Source organism: Mirounga leonina, unplaced genomic scaffold (genome assembly GCF_011800145.1).
Source record: "Mirounga leonina isolate KUSES-001 unplaced genomic scaffold, KU_Mleo_1.0 Mir_151, whole genome shotgun sequence".
In the NCBI taxonomy this organism is placed as follows: domain Eukaryota; kingdom Metazoa; phylum Chordata; class Mammalia; order Carnivora; family Phocidae; genus Mirounga; species Mirounga leonina.
The window spans coordinates 22,315,744-22,340,009 of record NW_023270377.1 but is presented as its reverse complement, the minus strand read 5'-3'; the positions used below and the strand labels follow the sequence as shown (position 1 = coordinate 22,340,009).

At 35.5% G+C, this 24,266-nt stretch overlaps 1 protein-coding gene across 1 annotated transcript in view; it reads left to right on the top strand.

The window, feature by feature from the left end:
- The window catches only part of SPAG16 (sperm associated antigen 16), a 944,389-nt gene that overhangs the window by 559,903 nt on the left and 360,220 nt on the right, over positions 1 to 24,266 (top strand). The window contains exon 13 of the mRNA XM_035007221.1: positions 12,713 to 12,839. Within this exon, the coding sequence (XP_034863112.1) occupies positions 12,713 to 12,839 (127 nt within the window). The remainder of the gene's footprint in view (positions 1 to 12,712; positions 12,840 to 24,266) is intronic.

Genomic DNA, 24,266 nt, shown 5'->3' with positions numbered 1-24,266 from the left:
AGAATAAAGAAAGGGCTTTATTGTGGTTTTATACAGTATTTTCATGATATTTAGAAGATAACTATTAAAACTAAGTTCTGGTGGAATGAGCCTAAGAGAAAAGGGAGGAAGGATGCTTGTTTAAAGATAACCTTCTCATGCATCCTTCTCATTTCATTAGCATGGATTAATTTATTAAACTAGCCAGTTGCTCACCAAAGCCTTACCTAAGAATTATGAGGTAGAAAAGCCATTAAATGTAAATGTGAATTTACAAGTGTGTTAGAAACAAAGGCAAAACCCTTAGGGGCATAGACTTTGTCAGGTGGGTTTCCATGGAGCCAGAGCCTAAGGAAGCCTCCAGGAAGCATAAAGGTGTCAGGGAAAACAGATCCAGGGTTTGAGAGGGCCTTAGTAATAGTCATGTTATAGTATACAAAAGACTCAGTTCACTCCTCCAACTTCTCTCTCTGTCTCTGCCATGAATAACATATACAAAATTACTTTTAACCATATGACAAATATATTTATAAATACTGCATGTGTATCTCTGCCTACAAATCAGGTGTGGAAGAAATATTTCATTTCCTTGTTTTTTAGAAGTCAAGACATTTGGACTTGAGTCTCTTTCTCATAAGTCTACCTAGAAATTCTACCTTAGTCATTTTTAGTGCATCCCTTCCCTTGAATTGTACTAAGGTCCCAAGACCTTACTCAGCAGTAGTAATAAGGACGCTTTCCTAGTCATTGGTTATCAGCCTACTGCTGGGATGCTCAAAGCCCCAGTTTGGTGGTGATGTATGTTACTTTGGTGTCATGCATGGAATATTTTTGGACAAAGAGTGAGCCTTGAGCCTGGGACCCAATCTGCCACATGAGCCATGTGACCATGTCTGAGATCTGGCCACCTTTTCCAGGCACTGCAATGGAGTGATTCAAAATTCTTTCCTTCTCACAGAGCCTCACAAGCATCTAAATCTCCTTCCCACGTCAAGGGAATCCCTCTCACTCTTTCTCCTTTTCCTTAGAAGTTTTCCAACAGCTTCTTCTTCCCTTCAGAGATACTAGCTCAAATTTAAAGTTTTACAAACAAGAAGAATTACCTTTGATTCCAAGTAGTTTCTGCTCTCTGTCCCTCCAACATTCTAGAGGCAAGGAATTACCAAAGTAGTCTCCCTGCTTAAACTGAGGGATAAGGCGGAAAATACCAGTAATATAAGTATGGATTGATATTTCAATAAAATATACTGTCATAGAGGAATAGCTTCATGCATTGATATCACCAGACACATTGGTAATAAAGAAATTCATTCCAAAATACAATTTTAAACAAATACCTAGTTACTAAATTCTGACAAAAAAAATTTAGTCTACATTCATGTAACTATTTTATAGACACGGAAAGTAAATCACATTTAAGACATATTTGATGTATTTTATTTATTGAAAATATAAAATTATACAAAATCTGGAATGTATAGTCACTGTACTCAGTATAAAGAGATATTGAATAAAGACAGCTGTATTTTAGCCATTGAATCAGAGGTACTTAAAATGAGAGAAAGTAATGAGGAAGCTCTCTTATGAGTTATTCCCAAGCTATTTGCCCTTTCTAGTTTTCCCTCTTTTTTTTTTTTTTTTTTTTTAGTTTTTATGTATTTTATGTTCTTGTTTGGTGGGTAGAAAGCTCTGGGGTCTAGAGAGGGAGAACATCCGTTAGGCCTTTTAGGTAAACAGAAAGTTGGACAGATTGAGGAAAAAATGATCTCTATTTAGATTGTGTTTACCATTTCCAGGATTTTCATTTCTAGGGAGGATATTAATAAAGAAATGTATCCTGACTTAGGAAGTTCAAGCTGGGTTTAATTGTATTCCTTCTAGAGTTTCACATAACCTCTGCCAATAATCCCCATCTTTCACTCTTGCTTTCACTTGTTATAGAATTTACTGAAGAGTAAGAAGAGAATAGTAAGACACACCAGGGACAGGAATGAGAGTGCACAGATAGTTCCATGCCATTCACCTTCAGGTGATAAAAACGACCTATGAGAAGTATCACCATAAGAGGTTTTTTGTTTTTGTTTTTGTTTTTGTTTTTTAACTCAGAAAGGTAGGCATAGCAGAAAAAGAGAGACTAATGGGGAGCCGAATTTCCAAAAGTAAACTCATTTCACCATTTCATATCAAGCCACTCTGGACAGAGGATGGTAGCAACAACAGGATAAAGTTTTGAGGAGCATTGTGTACTAGACATGTTGTAGCACAGCTGAAGGTCTCCTGATAGGCTTACAATATTTCCCCACATTTTCTTTACCTATGGTTCTATCCTCATTCAAACATTTAAAAATGATTATTTTTACTGACATTTTAAACTAACGCAGTGGAAAAATGGGGCCATCAGATTGATACCATCAAGGATGGTGACCATAAGATTTATCAATTTAACACTTTTAAGAAGCTTTCATTCCTAAGGGTAAGCTTGTGATTTAAGATCACAAGTTTAAGCCTAACTAAATTCTACTTTTACATGACGAAATAAAAACTAAAATACTGGAAGTTTCTATAGCTTTTTCAGGGGGGAATTAATTCTCAGATCATTTGTGTTGATCATACAGTTCTTTCTCTTTTAAGGTAATTGAAATCCACAAAACCTCAGTAAGTTTATTTTTAAACAACATAATCAGTATTTTTAGGTGAACAGGAAGGATATTAGACTAAGGGTTGAGTATTGAGGAGTAATGGTATCTCTTCACAGATCATAAAGATCTGCAGTTTCATTAATAACAATAAATACTGAGTACCTACTCTGGTACTCATTAAACAGGACAGATAAGGCCAGAGTCTTTATGGGGTGTATAACTCTAGTCAGGGCTGATAGGAGGGAGAGGGTACAATAACATAAATAAGTAATCAAGCTAATTTCACCTAGTGATTGGTGCAATGAAGGAAATAAACAGGATGATATGACAGGTGGGTGTTCTGTGTCCATTTGGCTTTCACCTATTTATGGTCAGAAGACACTGAGCTTTGAATGAAAGCTCTGAGCATAAGGAAACAGCTGGATTGAAATCTCTTTTCTCCAACAATCCAATCCCTGGATAATCTAAGGGTTTTTTCCTTTCATTTCAGCCCTTCTTTATCTACTTTCTGTTCTTCTCACTGGCATCCCTATTCTCCGAGAGCCAAGCTTCTGTGTCTAGAAGTCTTGCCTTTGGCCATTAACTTTAACCATTCCTGATATCTGGTTTCTGGCATAGATCTCTTCCAGGAAGTTGATATGGGAAGGAAAAGAAGTATAAGATTCAAATGTATCAGTGTGGTTACTTGTGATTATATTATGTTAAAATATTTTGTATCCATTCATCTATTCATGGACATTTAGGTTTCTTCCATATCTTGGTAATTGCAGATAATGCTGTAATAAACATAGAGGTGCATATATCTTTTTGAATTAGTGTTTTGTTTTGTTTTGTTTTTCGAGGGTAAATACCAAGTAGTGGGATTACAGGATCATATAGTACTTCTATTTTTAATATTCTGAGGAACCTCTATACTGCTTCCCACAGTGGTTTTGCCAATTTACATTCCCACCAACAGTACACTAGGGTTCTCTTTTCTCCACATTCTCTCCAACACTTCTTACTTACTATCTTTTTCATACTAGCCATTCTGATTGATGTGAGGTGATATATCTCATTGTGGTTTTGATTTTCATTTCCCTACTGATTAGTGATGTTGAATATTTTTTTCATGTGCCTGTTGGCCATCTGTATATCTTCTTTGGAAAAATGTCTATTCAGGTCCTCTGCCCATTTTTTTAAATCTAATTATTTGTTTTTTGGTGTTGATTTGTCTAAGTTCTTTATATATTTTGGATATTAACTCCTTATCAGACATATCATTTGCAAATGATCTTTTCCCATTTAGTAGGTTGCTTTTTCTTTTATTGTTAGTTTCCTTTGCTGTGCAAAAGCTTTTTATTTTGGCATTGTCCCAATAGTTTATTTTTGCTTTTGTTTCATCCATAATTATGTTGCTAAGGCTGATGTCCTAGAAATTACTGCCTGTGTGATAGATAGATAGATATAGATATAGATATAGATATATCTATATATAGATATAGATATATCTATATCTATATCTATATCTATATCTAGTTATATATAGTTATATAGTTATATATAGTTATATATGTTATATATGTTATATATATATATATATATATATAGTTTGTTGCCTGCCACCAATACCTTCTAGGTCATTTGGTACCTATTACCCAGTCTAAACTAATTTACATATTATTTCCTCTGAATATTATTATAAAAGACAGAAAGAGCTAGAAATAAAATGTCACATTATTGAGTTGACTCTCATGGTCTGGGATTCTGAAAAGTTAACAGACTAAAGAAAATAGTTACTTATACTTTAGAACTTATGTCTTATGATGTGGAAGGAGGAAAGCCAATAATTCATGTGCCTGAGAATTAGACCTGAATAAGAAGGAGTGAAAGCTCATACACTTCAATCATATGGTGCTGCTTCTGTATTTTCTGTAGTTAGATCAGTTTTTTAAAAGAATTTTTGCTTCTAAAAATTCTATGACTTAAAACTATCAAATATCATATATATATATACACATATATACACAAATGTCATATATGTGTGTGTGTATATATGTATACATATATATATATATACATATACACACACAAAAGGTCAACAGGGTCATTTTGAAGCATATCTTTCTTTAAAAAAACTAAACAAAAAAGGAAATAAGTCAGCTTCAAAGATGATTGCGACTCACTATTAAATGCAAGCTGATCAAAATAAATGCTTTAAATCTAAAAACCACTTCTGAAATCATCTATTTAACTTCTCTCTACAAAATATATATATATATTTTTATCAAAGTATAGTTGACATACCATGTTATATTTATTTCAGGTGTACAACATAGAGATTTGCCTATTCTGTGCATTACTCAGTGTTCAGCACGATAAGTGTGGTCACCATCTGTCATCACAAAACATTTTAAAAATATTATTGATTATATTCCCTGTGCTGTACTTTTCATCTCTTCAACTTACTTATTTTATAACTGAAAGTCTGTACCTCTTCACTTATTGTCTCCATCCCTCACCCCTTCCCCTCTAGCAGCAACCTGTTTGTTCTCTGTATTTATGAGTCCATTTTTAATTTTCTTGTTCTTTTGTTTTGTATTTTAGACTCCACATAAGTAACATCATATGGTATTTGTCTTTCTCTGTCTGAATTATTTCACTTAACATAATACCCTCTAGGTCCATCCATGTTGTTGCAAATGGCAAGATCTCATTCTTTTTTTATGGTTAAGTAATATATATATATGTATATATATATATGACATATATATGACAAAAATAAAATAGATGCAGAGGAAACTCAACACATCATTCAGGTGATAACTGGGTTTTTAAAGAAATCTTTAATTAATATAAATTTGAAAAGTAAATAAATTCTGGCTAAGCTGAGGATATTAACATCAGGCAGTGATGTGCTTATAAACCTATTCTCAGAAAAATGCAAGTCCTGACTTGTAGCATTTGCCAGTTTCCATGGTGTAAATACTACCACCATGACAAATTTCAAGTGGTACAAAGTGAAGCCCCTGAATGTGGAATTAGGAAAACATATATACCACTGTCTTATAAACCAGTACAAGTCAACTGCAATGGACCACTGTATCAGACCGGATAACATTTATCTAAAGTTTAAAATGTTTCTAATCCATAAAAGTTGATTTATTTGGCACTGTGGGGGATAAGTTAATATAAATTAATTTTCTAGGTAATGAATGTATCACCTTTAAGCATTAGAACATTTTGAATAGTAACTATTTCTTAATGAAAATATCTTTAAAGCGTATGGTACATTTTTCTGCCTACAGAGTGTAATTTTATCAATGGCTGATAACCAAGGCCCTCACTTAACATTATGCTGCGCAATGAGGAAGGTTGTATAGATAGTGGTTAAAAGTACACAGTCTTACGCCAACTGTTTGGGAAAAAAAATCCCATCTCCACCACTAAATACCTGTGTGATATTAAGCAAATTACCTAGACTTAGTATACTTTGGTTTCCTTACCTTCAAACTGGGTAAATTATAAGTGCAGTTGGTTCTTGTTATTCAAGATTGCTGTATCTTATAAAAGCACCAAAAACAGTGGATTAGTGAATACGGAAACATTGTACCTAGGAGAAATGCAGGGTTAGTTTCCTGCAAGCTGATTTGTCAATTAATCAATATGTAACCTAGTTTTCTGTGTGTTTCTGTTTAAAGATAAATTATTTCATATGTATTTTTGATTCATTAACATTGAACTAACAGTCAAGAGCCCTATACAGCTGATGCATGCACAAAGTTTATCTGACTATTCTCTCCATAAGTCAGACCACAGCTTTCTTGCACTTAGGAATACTTGATAACACTATGCTTCGGAGCCATTTTAAACAGCAAAATCACCAAAATCACCACAAAAAAACCCACAAAAATGTGAAAAATATGGAACTAACTAGGCTGCAAAAGAACACCATTTACAGTAGGAGAGCTGAAACAAGAAGGCAGAGCTTTACCTAGTTTCACCTCAGCAGGGAATGTGCACATCCTGTGACTTCAAACTTTTTGCCACGCTGTGCACACATCTGTGAATGTCTGCATAAACATTGATTTTGGGGTTATAAATAAATGTTAGCAAGCAGACGGTTCACAAATACAGAATCTGCGAATAAAGAGGGCCAAGAGTACTTCACAGTGTTGTTAATACACACAAATTGCTTACAACAGTAAGTGCTCAACAGATGTCAGTTTAAACTACAATTTTAAATGTAGGAACTGTTGAAATATGAAAAAAAAAATATTTGCTTTTGCCTTTATGAATTTGCCCAGGTTGCCATTTTTATTTTATTTTTTCCATTATCCAGTATACTACCACGTGCTGCCAAGCTTCCACTTTTTTCTCAGTTATCAGTGTGCACTCCAGCCTCTTAACCTCCCTGCACCCTCGCTCTTTGCAAAAACAGTTGAATTGACTACTTAGAAAATCTGAGTGAGGACTTGAGAGTACTCTGAGTGAATCCGCAGCTCTACTCTGGTCCTTTTTTATTTATTCACCTTTTTCTTCTATTCCCTAAATCCTGCCTGTATTCCAAGTATTTGAGCTTGCCAGGAATCTGCCTTATGTTTTCATACATGGAGTGGAGTTTTATTACCATTTGGGGCTAGGGCTTAGATTGTACGTTTATAGTCAAGGGTTCTGACCAAGAAATGTCCTAGTCTAGGAGCTATGGCCTATTTACGATCCTTCGTGGATGCAACACTCAGACCACATGATAGATTATTATGTCATGATAGGTTATGGTGAACTTTAAGATAGGGCTTATGGGTAGACTCCCTGGTAGATTTTATTTAAATATCACTCCCTCTACTAAATGTTCAGCTGAATTCCATGGTCACAAGGAAGCTATTGCATGATGAAGGATTTTATACTATTTATAATAATATAAAACAAAAAGCTCTCATTATTAAAATGCTGTTAACTTTTGAAGTCAAATTTTGGATGTCACTTGAGGATTTTGCCTTGCTGAGATGCTAATTCTGGTGGGTTTTATAATAGCTTATATATAAACTTTAAAAAATAAACCAAGGGATGGGAGGATTCCCTCAGTGAACTTAGATGTTATGAATTGCAGTATGAGAATTTAAATAAACCTATTTAATCACTTATGTTCATGTTGGATTCTTAGATTTAGGTATTTCCTAAAGAATTTCTCAGCTAAGCCCCGTGATAAATTTTATTATTCCATGTTGGCTAATTACATAAACGCTACTTAAAATCTAGGCATTATTAAAGGTTAATAAGATAATGAATTCCAGTACTCTTTTTAAAACAAGGATAGATTTTTTTGCTTTGTATCTTCATATTCAGTTAGATATATATTGCTGTTGCCTTTTTGTAAATGTTCTATAATTCCATTAACATTTTGTTGATCTGTAAATTCATATAAGCTTGAAGTTTTAAAGGTGCAATTTCATATCCAATATTAATAGCACTAAAACAAACACAACAAAGGAAATAAAACCCCTAAAATTTAATGCCTCACGAACGGAAACTGTGTTAAAATGTTGTCCTCTTATGAGTTAGCATATGTATGGGAAATACACTTTAAGTGAAATGTATGGGCTCTAGAAGAGTAGATAACTTTGTTTTACAATGAGCTGAAAGTTCAGAGAACTATCCATCATTCAGTTACCAGAATAGTAAATTAAATCAAGGGGGCAAGGAAAGAGAAGAAAGGAAATAAAGGAAAAGCAGGAGGTGAGTTAATAAAGAGATATTGCTTGTGAACTAACTTCTTCCTACAAAAATGATAGGAAAACAGCAGAGAAGGCAACCAAGAGAAAATTGCATCAGGTTTCAGTGTTTATGTTTTTGATGGAAATGTACAAATCATTTCCATCCCTTGTGGTGCTGTTATGCTCCATCACTTTAGTCCATTTTCACCTTGCAAAGAAATTCTGAATGGGGCTCCCTGCTCTGGCAGCTAATTAATCTCTCACAAGCCTGCTCTTGCAGTCTGTCTGCCTGGAATGCCCCACCTTAAACCAGTGACTCGGAGCAGATTTCTTTCCCCCTTGAGCAGTTCTTTCTTCCTTTAAGCTATGTGAAGACCCAGCTTTTTCTTTTCATCTGGGAAACTATGTGAGCTGTATCACTGAGGAGTTCCTCCCTCTATCCCACCACCATAAATGAATATATTCTCAAATAGCTGAATTGAGTTTTTAATGAACAACAAAGCCTGAATATAAATTGTGAACGTGCACAGTGTTTTACCAATAATACATATATACAACGATACACATGACTAGAACAATACATTTTCTGTGTATATGTGTTTGTTAGATCTTCACTATAATGAAACACATATAATCATATTTGTAATACTGTTGTATTTGCCTTTAAAAATACTACCAAACTTTGCAATAGGAGACTTTTTAGTATAATGACAAATTATATATTTTAAGAAAAATCTTTTAAGTTGAAAGCATAATCCTTTATAAGTCAAAATGCTTCAATTAAAAATAAATACCATATTCAGATGTTTTCTATTTAATAAATATAGTCTTCTAAAAAGTTACCAGTAATGAACTACTTACAAATAGAAATGCTTAATTTTGTCACAGATAGGACTCTATTTCAGTAATAGTGCATAGGAGGTTAAAAATATTAATCATACTTTTATTTCTTGTTCATGCTGTTTCCAGATCAATCCTTTTTTTCTCCAGTATCTAATCTGCTATTTGCTCACTCAACAATCTCTTTATTTCACATATTATGCTTATTAATTCATCCATGTTCTTCTTTTTTATAGTCTCCATTTATCTTCTGAGATTCTTTATTCACACACCCATTATAACTATCTGTACTTTTTTATTCTTAAACATATTTATAACAGATGGTTGGAATCTTTGTCTTCTGTTATAAACATTTGATTCATCCCAGAATCTGTTTCTATGACTGAGATTTTGTTTTGATTATGGGTCACAGGTAGTACCTCTTCACATGTGAAGTAATTTTTTTAAATTACATGCTGGTTGTTATTAATGGCAAATTATAGGGAGTCTATATTAGGTGGTCTTTTTATAAAAGGTAGTGAGTTCTATCCTAGTGATAAGTTAAATTATCAGCAGATTATTTTTGCCCTTTCTGTCTTGGATTTATTCTTTGGCAAGACAAGTTTACTTTGGTTTTGAACTTAGTTCATGAAGATGACACTTACTTTTACTGTGGGGTCTTTCTGGAGTCCCAGCTGAACTTGTGAGGTGCCCAGTGAGTTCTCTTCACTCTGGTTGGGGTTTAAATACAGTGTCTTCCACAAGTAGCTGGACTCTGGTATCATTGTTCAGTTCTCAAACACAGAGCAGGAAATCTCTGCTCTTACTCTGTAGAATTGCCATCTATAACTTGACCAATAATTCCTAGAAAATCCCCATAAAAACTACTGCCATTCCAATGAGTTCCTTTTCTCGTACCCTGTGCTGCAAATTGCAGGCATCTCCGCAGCCCCAGTTGTTCTCACTGCCCCTTGTCTGCCTGAGACTTTGGTTCTACTGGGGTCCTACTGCTACATTTGATAGCAGGGAAGTGCTTCCTAGCAGCAAGTCAAGGAGGGTCATGGAGCTCATGTTGCTTTTTCTTTCTCTCAAAGATTACCGTCTGTGCTGTGCTTAGTTTAATGCCAGAAAACAGTTGCCTTATGTAATTTGTGTAACTTTATAGTCGTTTATTGTGTGGGAAGTACAGTATTGGATACTCTATCATAGTTGCAAACACAAATCCTAACAGGACATTTTTATTGTTAGATAAAATATACAAGGGGGATTGCCATAGATGAGGCAAGTGGAGGGGGGTAAGTGAGGCAGGAGCTTTAGAGTTAATACAGAGCTTGTGACTCAAGGGGTTTTGCAACAAACTGCATCTATACTTTAAAATACAAAACTGAAGGAGAGATGAACTTCCAAGATGGAGCCACTAACACACTCGGTGATGTGTTTGTGGAAGACAACAAATCTGATTAGAAATTAGAGGTGGGTCCAATTTCTCTCCTTCTGCCATTTATATTTAGCAGGTAGCTATCCCATTAAAATATAGGTCATAATAAAAAGAAACCAACCTCAAACTTATGAAGAATTGCAAAAATGGAAGAATAAGTTAATATAAACTAAATTCTACTAAAGAACTTATAGTGCATAAAGAATTACCTAAGCACAGTTATCAATAATTCATAGACAGCACACTCTATTTTCAAAGAAATTACAGAAATGCTATTTTTAAATTTATTTTATGTAATAAAACATCAAAAGTGCTAAAGTATTCCATTATGATGGAGTACAAGTACAAGAGAGTACATACATGTGAAAAGTAGACTAAGAAATATCAGGAAATAAGTGAAATAAAAAACATAAAAGCTTTTGGTGGCTCACATACATACACACACAAATAAAAATAAGCACAACTGACAATTATAAAGGTGTGAAAAATGAAAACTATATATATATAAGGATATAAGTATCATAGACAAAATGTTAAATGTAGAGGCAGAAAGAGAAAAAATAAAAATAAAACATAGTTGGAAATAAAACATAGTTGGTATTTCTAAAGAAATAAAAAGTGAAATAAATGGAAGATAAAAACCTAAAAATATAATGGAGGAGACTGTCCTAGAATAACCAAAGTCTAAGAATAATAGATGGAAATTACCATCAAGTCATGCCATGATAAAATTTCTGAACTGCAGTGTTTGTGAAAGACCTATGAGAGCTATTGCACATAAAAAGCAAATAATCCACAAAGGTAGTTGGACAGAAATAGGAGGAGAGATTAGGTTGTCCTCAGACTTTGCCTGTGGTACAAAGAGTGGAACATTTCTTCACAAAAATTTGAAGACTGATGATGTCAGATATTATAGCCAGACAGAATTGCTCTTGAAGTACTGAATGATCAAGAAAATGGAAAAGATATGGGTGCAGAAGATCAATTTAAATATATATTTGATAAAAACTGGGAGGACGGGTTGGGGGGCACTAAGCAACTATGAGATTTGTGATTATTGATTGAATGTGTGTTATGATTTTTGATGTAATATTAACAGTATGATTTCAAAGAATTGGAAGGTGGGTAAAAGAAAAGTGGGAGGAATTATACATTTGTTCATTTCCTTTTTTAATTATACTCTTCTATAAATGAAAAAATAATTTAAAATAACAATTTTAATATTTTTTCTTAATGTTAGGATGTCTTTTAGAGAATGATATCTCATAATAATAAAATATTTACTTGACTGAGCAATGCCTTTAATTCTGCCTGTTTTGTTTTATGGTTAAATTCTTTTTTTTTTAATGTAATAATTTACTATATTTTTTTCTTGAGAGAGAGAAAGAGAGAGTATGTGCGTGAGTGGAGGAAGGGGCAAAGAGAGACTCTTAAACAGGCATCATGCTCAGTGTGCAGCCCGATGTAGGGCTCATCTCATGACCCTGAGTTCATGACCTGAACCGAAATCAAGAGTCGCACACTTAACCAAGTGAGCTACCCAGGTGCCCAATAATATGCTATTTTAATAAAATAAATATGTACTTCTTATTTTTCTGTAAAATTTCTCCTTGTCTCTCCATAAAGGTATGGAGAACAATTACATTTCTGGAACAATTACCCTAATAATTAAAGATGATTATTTCAATATAATTGGCTTTGGAGTATAAACCTTTAAAGAAATGCTTTGTACTTATATTTCAGGAATCATTAGAAAATAGCAGGGAAATTTTCTACAAATGAAACTGCATTTCATTGTTTTCTTTTCTTAGTATATTCCCTTAGTAGATGGGGAAAATTTTTATGTAGTCATTTCATGAGAAGGAGTAAATGCCACAATATAAAGACGGCTTTACCAAGTGACTTTATAAATTGAAGGTAACTTAAATTTAGTCAGTTTTATGCTACTAATTCTATAAAGTGCTTAGGATATAAGGTGACTATAGAATTTTCCCTTAAAATGTGGTTCTTACACATTTTTGCCATTTATAAAACTACCTTTGCCTCAGATACTTAAATTATCTTCATTAGCATTGTGTAGACAGCATAAGAAACATTTAGGTGCTAACTCCTAAAATGTGAACTCTTCATTTCTCTCTATACAGTGAAAGATGCAGATGCACTTTGTATGGACATACAGATTCTGTGAACAGCATTGAGTTTTTTCCTTGCTCCAACACTCTTCTCACAGGTTCTGCAGATAAAACCCTGTCTGTATGGGATGCAAGAACAGTAAGCAAATTATTAGCCCTTTTTCTAGGTTTTGATAAGTCTAATCACTCTTGGTCATTCTTTAGGTGCTAAGTACAACTTATAAAGTAATTGTGCAAGAATGGTAGTAGGTTCCTATTTATAAGATCTTGCTTATGTACTCCTATCTACCCTGCCTCCTAAATGTAAGGCTTATAAAAATAATGGCAACTACTTCATTAAACATTAATTCAACAATTACTTATTAAGATAGAAACTCTGCTGGTACAGGGAATATGAAAGGGGAACACATATCGCTTCTCCTTAAGGATCTTGTAGCAAAGAGAAACAAGAGACTATCTTAATGCAGTGAGATAGGCTTTTAAATGGAAGGACATATAAGGTACAGGAGGAAATCAAGGAGAACTGTTATCTGCCTGAAAGAGTATGGATGGCTTCCAAGAGGAGTCTGTGGTTGAGCTGAGATGTGGACGATAAGTAAGATATACCAGGTAGTCTTGAGAAGGGTGGATTATGGGAATGGGTAGTGCATGTACAAAGCACTAGAAATATGAAGCTGCAATGGCATGTTCTAGGAATAATGATATGTATGAATAGAGCTTACGGAAGAAGAAAGAAATGGCAGGCAAGAGTATTCAGATAGACAAGGACAAGATCATGAAGTATCTGACTCCGGTTTTATAGTGTTTCAGAGGGAAACTGTTAGAATGTGAAGGAAGCAGTGTAGCTTAATCAAATTTGCCTTTTAGAAAGGCTAATATAATACAGTAGTTGAATAAGGAAGTCAGTTATATTGAGGAAGCTAATACAACAGGCTATGAGTGGATGGGAATTTGAACTGGGGGACTGTAACAAAAAATGGGGGAGAATGAATTAAAGACAAGAGGTTTAACTCTCAGAATTTCTTTTTTTTTTTAAATATTTTATTTATTTATTTGAGAGAGAGAACACAAGCTGGGGGGGGGGGCACAGAGAGAGAGAGAGGGAGAAGGAGACTCCTCACTGAGCAGGGAGCAGGACACAGGGCTCAATCCCAGAACCCTGAGATCATGACCTGAGCCAGAGACAGACAAGCTTAACTGACTGAGCCACCCAGGTGCCCCAGCTCTCAGAATTTGAAGAGTGATTGGAGATAGAGATTATGGGAAGAGAAGGTGTGTAAAGTGACCAGCTGTGTCAGTTTGTCCAAGACTGGGGAATCTCTTGGGTCTTGGGATTTTCAGTGCTAAAACTAGACACGCCTAGCTCACTGTTGCTTTAACAAGGAAATAGATGTAAAGAAATGATGAGTATTAAAGAGGGCACATGTTGTGATAAGCACTGGGTGTTATATGCAACTAATGAATCACTGAACAGTACATCAAAAACTAATGATGTACTCGCCAAAGGCAAGGGAAGCAAGGGCAAAAATGAACTATTGGGACTTCATCAAGATAAAAAGCTTTTGCACAGCAAAAGAAACAGTCAACAAAACCGAAAGACAACCGACAGAATGGGAGAACATATTTGCAAATGACATATCAGATAATGGGCTAGTATACAAAATCTATAAAGAACTTATCAAACTCAAAACCCAAAGAACAAATAATCCAATCAAGAAATGGGCAGAAGACATGAACAGACATTTTTCCAAAGAAGACATCCAAATGGCCAACAGACACATGAAAAAGTGCTCAACATCGCTCGGCATCAGGGAAATCCAAATCAAAACCTCAATGAGATACCACCTCACACCAGTCAGAATGCCTAAAATTAACAAGTCAGGAAATGACAGATGTTGGCGAGGATGCAGAGAAAGGGGAACCCTCCTACACTGTTGGTGGGAATGCAAGCTGGTGCAGCCACTCTGGAAAACAGTATGGAGGTTCCTCAAAAAGTTGAAAATAGAGCTACCGTATGACCCAGCAATTGCACTACTGGGTATTTACCCCAAAGATACAAATGTAGGGATCCGAAGGGGTACGTGCATCCTGATGTTTATAGCAGCAATGTCCACAATAGCCGAACTGTGGAAAGAGCCAAGATGTCCATTGACAGATGAATGGATAAAGAAGATGTGGTATATATATACAATGGAATATTTTGCAGCCATTAAAAGGAATGAGATCTTGCCATTTGCAATGACATGGATGGAACTAGAGGGTGTTATGCTGAGCGAAATAAGTCAAACAGAGAAAGACATGTATCATATGATCTCACTGATATGAGGAATTCTTAATCTCAGGAAACAAACTGAGGGTTGCTGGTTAGGGAGTGGGGTAGGAGGGATGGGGTGACTGGGTGATAGACACTGGGGAGGGTATGTGCTCTGGTAAGTGCTGTGAATTGTGCAAGACTGTTGAATCTCAGATCTGTACCTCTGAAACAAATAATGCAATATATGTTAAGAAAAAAAAAAAGATAGCAGGAGGGGAAGAATGAAGGGGGAAATCGGAGGGGGAGATGAACCATGAGAGACGATGGGCTCTGAAAAACAAACTGAGGGTTCTGGGGGGGTGGGGTGGCAGGATGGGTTAGCCTGGTGATGGGTATTAAAGAGGGCACGTTCTGCATGGAGCACTGGGTGTTATGCACAAACAATGAATCATGGAACACTACATCTAAAACTAATGATGTAATGTATGGTGATTAACATAACAATAAAAAAATTAAAAAAACCCAATGATGTACTATATGTTGGCTAACTTAACATAATAAAAAAAATTTAAAAATGGAGACAGAAGGTGAAAACTGCATTTTAAAACACTTTGGATGTGAAGATGAAGAGGAGAAAAGGCTGTAGCTCTAGGGTCAAAATAAAAACAAAGGGTCCTCCTTTGTTCAGAGAGCAAACAACAGGCTTATTTGCATAGGGAAAGAACAGGGGAAGAAAAAGGGTTTGTAGGTGGAGGAAAGAGAAGATATAACACAGAGGCTTATTGAGCACAGATTTTAGTAATTTGAGAAATGCCGAGACATGCAAAACAAGGTCTCCATATCCTTTATTAGCAACATTTGTTGAGGAAAACAAAGAAAACAAGAACTCCAGGAGACTATACAAAAGAGAAGAAATATCCATAGTTTCTGATCCCTGGGTCACTAAAGAAATACAACTTATAATTTCTCCCATTTATCTTCCCATAAAAGACACATGACTAACATCAATAAAGGAATATAATGATGAACATACAAATGGTGGGAATAGCAATCCAAATCAATATAGGAGGCCCCATTTAGTCTTCTGAGACAAGTTAATTTGGGATGAATAGAGAACAAGAAGTCCTCAGGTTCACATATTATAGAAAAAGGCTACAAATGTCTTAGACACCTACTTCACATGTTGCAGAAATTTAGACTTTTGATGAAGCAGAAGCCAAAAGGCACTGGGGCAAAAGAGTGTCAGACATGACTTAATAAAATCAGAATGATTTGCTGTTGAGTGCATAGGTCCCTCAGCCTCCTCCTTGCTTTAAAAAAGCTTGGACTCTGATGCAGCAGAGTTCACTCATGCTAATGGAGCATCAGTGGAAAAGCAAGATTTTCAAATGCATTTAGTCTAAATACTTAGATGTGAAGTGCATATAAAAGCAACTGGTAAAGAAAAACCCACAGAGAAAATATTGATTTTGCAGTGACCTAAATTTTATGTTCATTTTCCCTTGATTTCATGTTTTTCCCCCTCTCTCTAAAAGTTCTATAACTGAATGTTCTCAGAAAAAATGTCTCTTATTTATTTTCTCTCATATGAAAAACTGAAGCACTAATGATTGGAAGTAAAACTGTTCTTATTAAGAGAAGTTGCCTCTACGTATCTGCCTTAAATGCACAGAGTTGGGTACTGATGGTAACCTTTCTACGCAATGTTGCAAGCTCTTTTTGTATTGTTCTTATTCCCCATGGTATCTCTGAGAGCAGAAAAAAGAAATTCAGCACAGAACAGGGCCTTTAGTATACATTAGCATAGCATTGGATTAAATGTATGTGCATTGAAAGGTTGTGAATCCCAAAAGTATCTATTTAGTTCATATATAATATAAATATATATATTAAGTTGGTTTAATGGCAAATTAAAATTTATATTACTATGCACACTAGCTTTAAATTAATTAATTCTAGGGGACTCCTGGGTGGCTCAGTCATTTAAGCATCAAACTCTTGATTTTGGCTCAGGTCATGATCTCAGGGTCCTGAGATTGAGCCCTGCACTGGGTTCTGCACTCAGTGGGGAGTCCGCTGGAGATTCTCTGTCTCCTTCTCCCTCTGCCCCTACCCCTGCTCCTGTGCTCATGCACTCTCTCTCAAATAAATAAATAAATCTTAAATAAATAGATAAATAGTTAAATAAATAAATAAAAGTAAGTTAATTAATACTAAGAAAAGGACTCTAAAATATTTTGATGTGAATGAAATGTTCATAAATAATAGTAAATGCATCATTGATTAGAAATAAAATTCATTTGAGCGCTCCCGCCTAGTAGTCCTGCTGCCCCTCCCCATCTCACTGGTGGCAGTGGTTGGAACAGGCCGGCCCGCAGCCTCCAACATGCCCTGTCCTTCCAGGGCTGCAGGCAGTTCAGCTGAAGTGAGGAAAATCAAGATATTTCATTTTTTGAAAATTGAAGTTTTGTGGAAACTCTGCATTGAGCAAGTCTGTTGGTGCCATTTTTCGAACAGCTTTTGCTCACGTTGTGTCTCTGTGTCACATTTTGAATCTCCCTGACTGAGGAGGAACAAGATGGGGGAGGAGTAGGAGACCTAAATTTCATCTGGTTCCAGGAATTTAGCTAGATAATTATCAAACCAGTCAGAACACCTACAAACTCAACAGGAGATCAAAGAAAAGAATAGCAGCACATTCTGCATGGAGCACTGGGTGTTATACGCAAACAATGAGTCATGGAACACTACATCAAAAACTAATGATGTGATATATGGTGATTAACATAACATAATAAAAAAATTAAAAAATCAGGAACAACAACAAAAAGAATAGCAGCAATTCTATGAACAGAAAAGTTACCACTTTCTGGAAGTGCATATTTTTCTGGGGTCATTGTTAGCATTGTGTTCTCTTATTCATCTATTCTCCTCTGGACAAAATAACAAGACAGAAAAACTCACCTCAAAAAAACAAAACAAAACAAAACAAAAAAAACAAACAAGAAGCTGTATCAACTACCAGGGACCTAATCAATAGGATGTCAGAACTAGAGTTCAGAATGACAGTTATAAAGACACTAGCTGGGCTTGAAAAGAGCATAGAAGATACTAGAGAATCCCTTTCTTGAGAAATAAAAGAACTAAAATCTAACCAAGTCGAAATCAAAAAGGCTATTAATGAGGTGCAATAAAAAATAGAGGCTCTAACTGCTAGGAAAAATGAGACAGAAGAGGGAATTAGGGATATAGAAGACCAAATGATGGAGAATAAAGAAGCTGAGAAAAAGAGAGATAAACAACTACTGGATCATGAGGGGAGAATTTGAGAGATAAGTGATAACATAAAGTGAAACAACATTAGAATAATTGAGATCCCACAAGAAGAAGAAAGAGAGAGGGGGCAGAAGGTATATTGGAGCAAATTATAGCAGAGAACTTCCCTAATTTGGGGAAGGAAACAGGCATCAAAATATAGGAGGCACAGAGAACCCCCCTCAAAATCAATAAAAATAGGTCAACACCCTTTTACATCTAATACTAAAACTCACAAGTCTCAGAGACAAAGAGAAAATCCTGAAAGCAGCTCGGGACAAGAGGTCTGTAACCTACAATGGTAGAAACATTAGATTGGCAGCAGACCTATGCACAGGGACCTGGCAGGCCAGAAAGGACTGGCAGGATATATTCAGAGCACTGAATGAGAAAAATATGCAGCCAACAATACTATATCCAGCTAAGCTGTCATTGAAAATAGAAGGAGAGAGAAAAAACTTCCAGGACAAACAAAAACTAAAAGAATTTGCTAACACCAAACCAGCCCTACAAGAAATATTGAAAGGGGTCCTCTAAGCAAAGAGAGAGCCTAAAAGTAACATAGACCGGAAAAGAACAGAGACAATATACAGTAACAGTCACCTTACAGGCAATATAATGGCACTAAATCCATATCTTTCAATAGTTACCCTGAATGTAAATGGGCTAAATGCCCCAATCAAAAGACACAGGGTATCAGATTGGATTAAAAAAACAAGACCCATCAATATACTGTCTACAAGAGACTCATTTTAGACTCAAAGACACCTCCAGATTGAAAGTGAGGGGGTGGAAAACCATTTACCATGCTAGTGAACGTTAAAAGAAAGTTGGGGTGGCAATCTTTATATCAAACAAATTAGATTTTAAACCAAAGACTATAATAAGAGATGAGGAAGGACACTATATCATACTTAAAGGGTCAATCCAACAAGAAGATCTAAAAATTGTAAATATTTATGCCCTTAACATGGGAGCAGCCAATTATATAAGCCAATTAATAACAAAATCAAAGAAACACATCGAGAATAACACAGTAATAGTATGGGCCTTTAACATCCCCCTCACTGAAATGGACAGGTCACCTAAGCAAAAGATCAACAAGGTAATAAAGGTGTTAAATGACACACTGGACCAGATGGACTTCACAAATATATTCAGAACATTCCATCCCAAAGCAACAGAATACACATTCTTCTCTAGTGCGCATGGAACGTTCTCCAGAATAGTCCACATCCTGGGTCACAAATCAGGTCTCAACCAGTACCAAAAGATTAGGATCATTCCCTGCCTATTTTCAGACCACAGTGCTTTGAAACTAGAACTCAATCACAAGAGGAAAGTCGGAAAGAACTCAAATACATGGAGGCTAAAGAGCATCCTCCTAAAGAATGAATGGGTCAGCCAGGAAATTAAAGAAGGATTTTAAAAATTCATGGAAATAAATGAAAATGAAAACACAACTGTTCAAAATCTTTGGGATACAGCAAAGGCGATCCTAAGAGGAAAGTATAGAGCAATACAAGCCTTTCTCAAGAAACAAGAAAGGTCTCAAATACACAACCTAACCCTACACCTAAAGGAGCTGGAGAAAGAACAGCAAATAAAGCCTAAACCCAGCAGGAGAAGAGAAATAATAAAGATCAGAGCAGAAATCAATGAAATAGAAACCAAAAGAACAGTAGAACAGATCAACGAAACTAGGAGCTGGTTCTTTGAAAGAATTAATAAGATTGATAAACCCCTGGCCAGACTTATCAAAAAGAAAGAGAAAGGACCCAAATCAACAAAATCATGAAGAAAGAGATCACAACCAACACCAGAAAATACAATTTTAAGAACATATTATGAGCAAGTATATGCCAACAAATTAGATACTCTGGAAGAAATGGATGAATTCCTAGAGATGTATAAACTAACAAAACTGAACCAGGAAGAACTAGAAAACCTGAACAGATCAAGAACCACTACGGAAATTGAAGCAGTCATCAAAAAATCTCCCAATAAACAAGAGCCCAGGGCCAGATGGTTTCCCAGGGTAATTCTACCAGACATTTAAAGAAGAATTACTACCTATTCTTCTGAAACTGTTCCAAAAAATAGAAATGGAAGGAAAACTTCCAAACTCGTTTTATGAGGCCAGCATTACCTTGATCCCAAAACCAGACAAAGACCCCATCAAAAAGGAGAATTACAGACCAATATCCCTGATGAACATGGATGCAAAAATTCCTACCAAAATACTAGCCAAGAGGATCCAACAGTACATTAAAAGGACCACGACCAAGTGGGATTTATTCCTGGGCTGCAAGTTTGGTTGAACATCTGCAAATCAATCAGTGTGATACAATACATTAATAAAAGAAAGAACAAGAGCCATATGATCCTCTCAATAGATGCAGAAAACGCATTTGACAAAGTACAGCATCCTTTCTTGATTAAAACTCTTCACAGTGTAGGGATAGAATGTACATACCTCAATATCATAAGAGCCATCTATGAAAAACCCACAGCGAATATCACACTCAGTGGGGAAAAACTGAGAACTTTTCCCCTAAGGTCAGGAACACAGCAGGGATGTCCACTATTACCACTGCTATTCAACATAGTACTGGAAGTCCTAGCCTCAGCAATCAGACAACAAAAATAAATAAAAGGCATCCAAATCGGCCAAGAAGAAGTCAAACTCTCACTCTTTGCAGATGATATGATACTTTATGTGGAAATCCCTGAAGACTCCACCCCAAAACTGCTAGAACTCATACAGGAATTCAGTAAAGTGGCAGGATATAAAATCAATGCACAGAAATCAGTGGCATTCCTATACACCAACAACAAGACAGAAGAAAGAGAAATTAAGGAGTCGATCCCATTTACAATTGCACCCAAAACCATAAGATACCTAGGAATAAATCTAACCAAAGAGGCAAAGGATCTGTACTCAGAAAAATATAGAATACTCATGAAAGAAATTGAGGAAGACAAAGAAATGGAAATACGTTACATGCTTATGGATTGAAAGAACAAATATTGTGAAAATGTCTATGCTACCTAGAGTAATCTACACATTTAGTGCAATATCTATGAAAATACCATCCACTTTTTTCAAAGAAATGGAACAAATAATCCTAAAATTTGTATGGAACCAGAAAAGACCCCAAATAGCCAGAGGAATGTTGAAAAAGAAAAGCCAAGCTGGTGGCATCACAATTCCGGACTTCAAGCTCTATTACAAAGCTGTCATCATCAAGACAGTGTGGGCCTGGCACAAAAACAGACATAGATCAATGGAATATAACAGAGAACCCAGAAATGGACCCTTAACTTTATAGTCAACTAATCTTTGACAAAGCAGGAAAGAATGTCCAATGGAAAAAAGACAATCTCTTCAACAAATGGTGTTGGGAAAATTGGAGAGCCACACGCAGAAGAATGAAACTGGACCATTTCCTTACACCACACACAAAAATAGACTCAAAATGGATGAAAGACCTAATTATGAGATAGGAATCCATCAAGATCCTAGGGTAGAACACAGGCAGCAACCTCTTCAACCTCAGCCACAACAGCTTCTTCCTAGACACATCGCCAAAGGCAAGGGAAGCAAGGGCAAAAATGAGCTCTTGGGACTTCATCAAGATAAAAAGCTTTTGCACAGCAAAAGAAAACAGTCAACAAAACCAAACGACAACCGACAGAATGGGAGAAGATATTTGCAAGTGACATATCAAATAAAGGGCTAGTATCCAAAATCTATAAAGAACTTATCAAACTCAACACCCAAAGAACAAAGAATCCAATCAAGAAATGGGCAGAAGACATGAACAGACATTTCTGCAAAGAAGACATCCAAATGGCCACCAGACACCTGAAAAAGTACTCAACATCACTGAGCATCAGGGAAATAAATACAAATCAAAACCTTAATGAGATACCACCTCACACCAGTCAGAATGGCTAAAATGAACAAGTCAGGAAATGACAGATGCTGGCAAGGATGCAGAGAAAGGGGAACCCTCCTACACTGTTGGTGGGAATGCAAGCTGGTGCAGCCGCTCTGGAAAACGGTACGGAGTTTCCTCAAAATGTTGAAAATAGAACTACCCTACAGCCTAGCAATTGCACTACTGGCTATTTACCCCAAAGGTACAAATGTAGTGGTCCGAAGGGGCACCTGCACCCCAATGTTTACAGCAGCAATGTCCATAATAGCCAAATTAAAGAAAGAGCCAAGATGTCCATGAACAGATGAATGGATAAAGAAATGTGATGTATATATATACAATGGAATATTATGCAGCCTTCAAAAAATGAAATCTTGCCATTTACAATGACGTGGATGGAACTGGAGGGTATTATGCTAAGCGAAATAAGTCAATCAGAGAAAGATAAGTATCATATGATCTCACTGATATGAGGATTTTGAGCAACAAGACAGAGGATCATAGGGGAAGGGAGGGAAAAATGAAACAAGACGAAACCAGAGAGGGAGACAAACCATAAGAGACTCTTAAGCTCAGGAAACAAACTGAGGGTTACTGGAGTGGAAGGGGGTTGGAGGGAAGGGGTGGCTGGGTAATGGACATAGGGGAGAGTATGTACTATGGTGAACGCTGTGAATTGTGTAAGACTGATTAATCACAGACCTGAACCCCTGAAACAAATAATACATTATATGTTAATAAAAAAAATTTAAAAAGAGAACTTTAAAGGAGTCTTTTAGAGAGAGGAAAGCAAACCATAATTCTCTTAAGAATAGAGAACAAACTGAGGGTTGATGGAGGGAAGAGGGTGGGGGATGGGCTAAATGAGTGATGATATTCAGGAGGGCACTTGTTATGATGAGCACTGGGTGTTGTATGTAAGTGAGGAATTACTAAATTCTACTCCTGAAACCAAGATTACACTGTATGTTAACTAACTAGAATTTAAATAAAAATTTGAAAAAATTTAAAAAAAGAAATAAAATTAATTTAATGAGTTTATTTTCTGAAAACATTTTCAAAACAGAAGGTAAAAAATATTTATTTCAAAGGGAAATTCACTTATTAATAACTAGAAAATGCAAGTTATGAGAACAACTTTAGAATTAAACAGAATTGTTTTACTAAAGTTGCATTAGGCAGTTCTGGTGATTTTGTTTCAGATCCACCTCATTATTTAAAATATAAAACTTTGAAAAAACTAGATTTTTTAAAAAAAATTATAGCTTTTTAAAGTACATGCTATATGTTGTGAATATCATTTGAAATTATTCACTGTCTGAACCATCCCAGTGGTTCATGAAGGAGTTAAAAAGGAAATTTATTTTTGTAGTTGAATATTAAGAGCTATTGAAAGAGAAAACCAGGGTAGCTATAGCATCTTCTATGTGAGAGTAAAAACTACACAACGTTATCGATATGGATGGCATTGTTTGGACTTACAATACGAACTGTACCTGTATGCCAGTGTACTTCTTTTTTATAACTTTTAGATTGTGTTAATTCCTTGATTAATGATAAACTGTGTGGTTACACTGAAAATCTAAACCTAAAAGGAGATGAATGACTTCCTTCTCTTCTTAGTAAAGCAAGGACAGCCCATTTTGTCACCTCAGTGTGATCAATTATTATTGAGACATCCTCTAAAATATTTTTTGATGAAACATGAAAACGACCAGTGGATTATATTCCTATAAATTAATTTTAAACCTCTTTCTCCCATTTCCAAACATATTAGTCTTAAATCATTAACCTAATCTAACAGCTTATTGTCAAAGATAATGAATGTAGAGACCTCTAAGTCAGTTTCTAAGTCAACTGGACACATCAGCTCTGAATTTTGTGGGAGATGAGGAAAGGGATGTAAATCTCTATAATTATCAAATAGAGGCTATTAAAGAGCTTGCAGTTTGAAAACTCATGAACTTGCTCTATTTTATAGAATTACATGAGGAAAGAGTATTTTTCCCTCAAAGTTATGAAACAATGGAATTACTTTATTAAAATTGAAAAA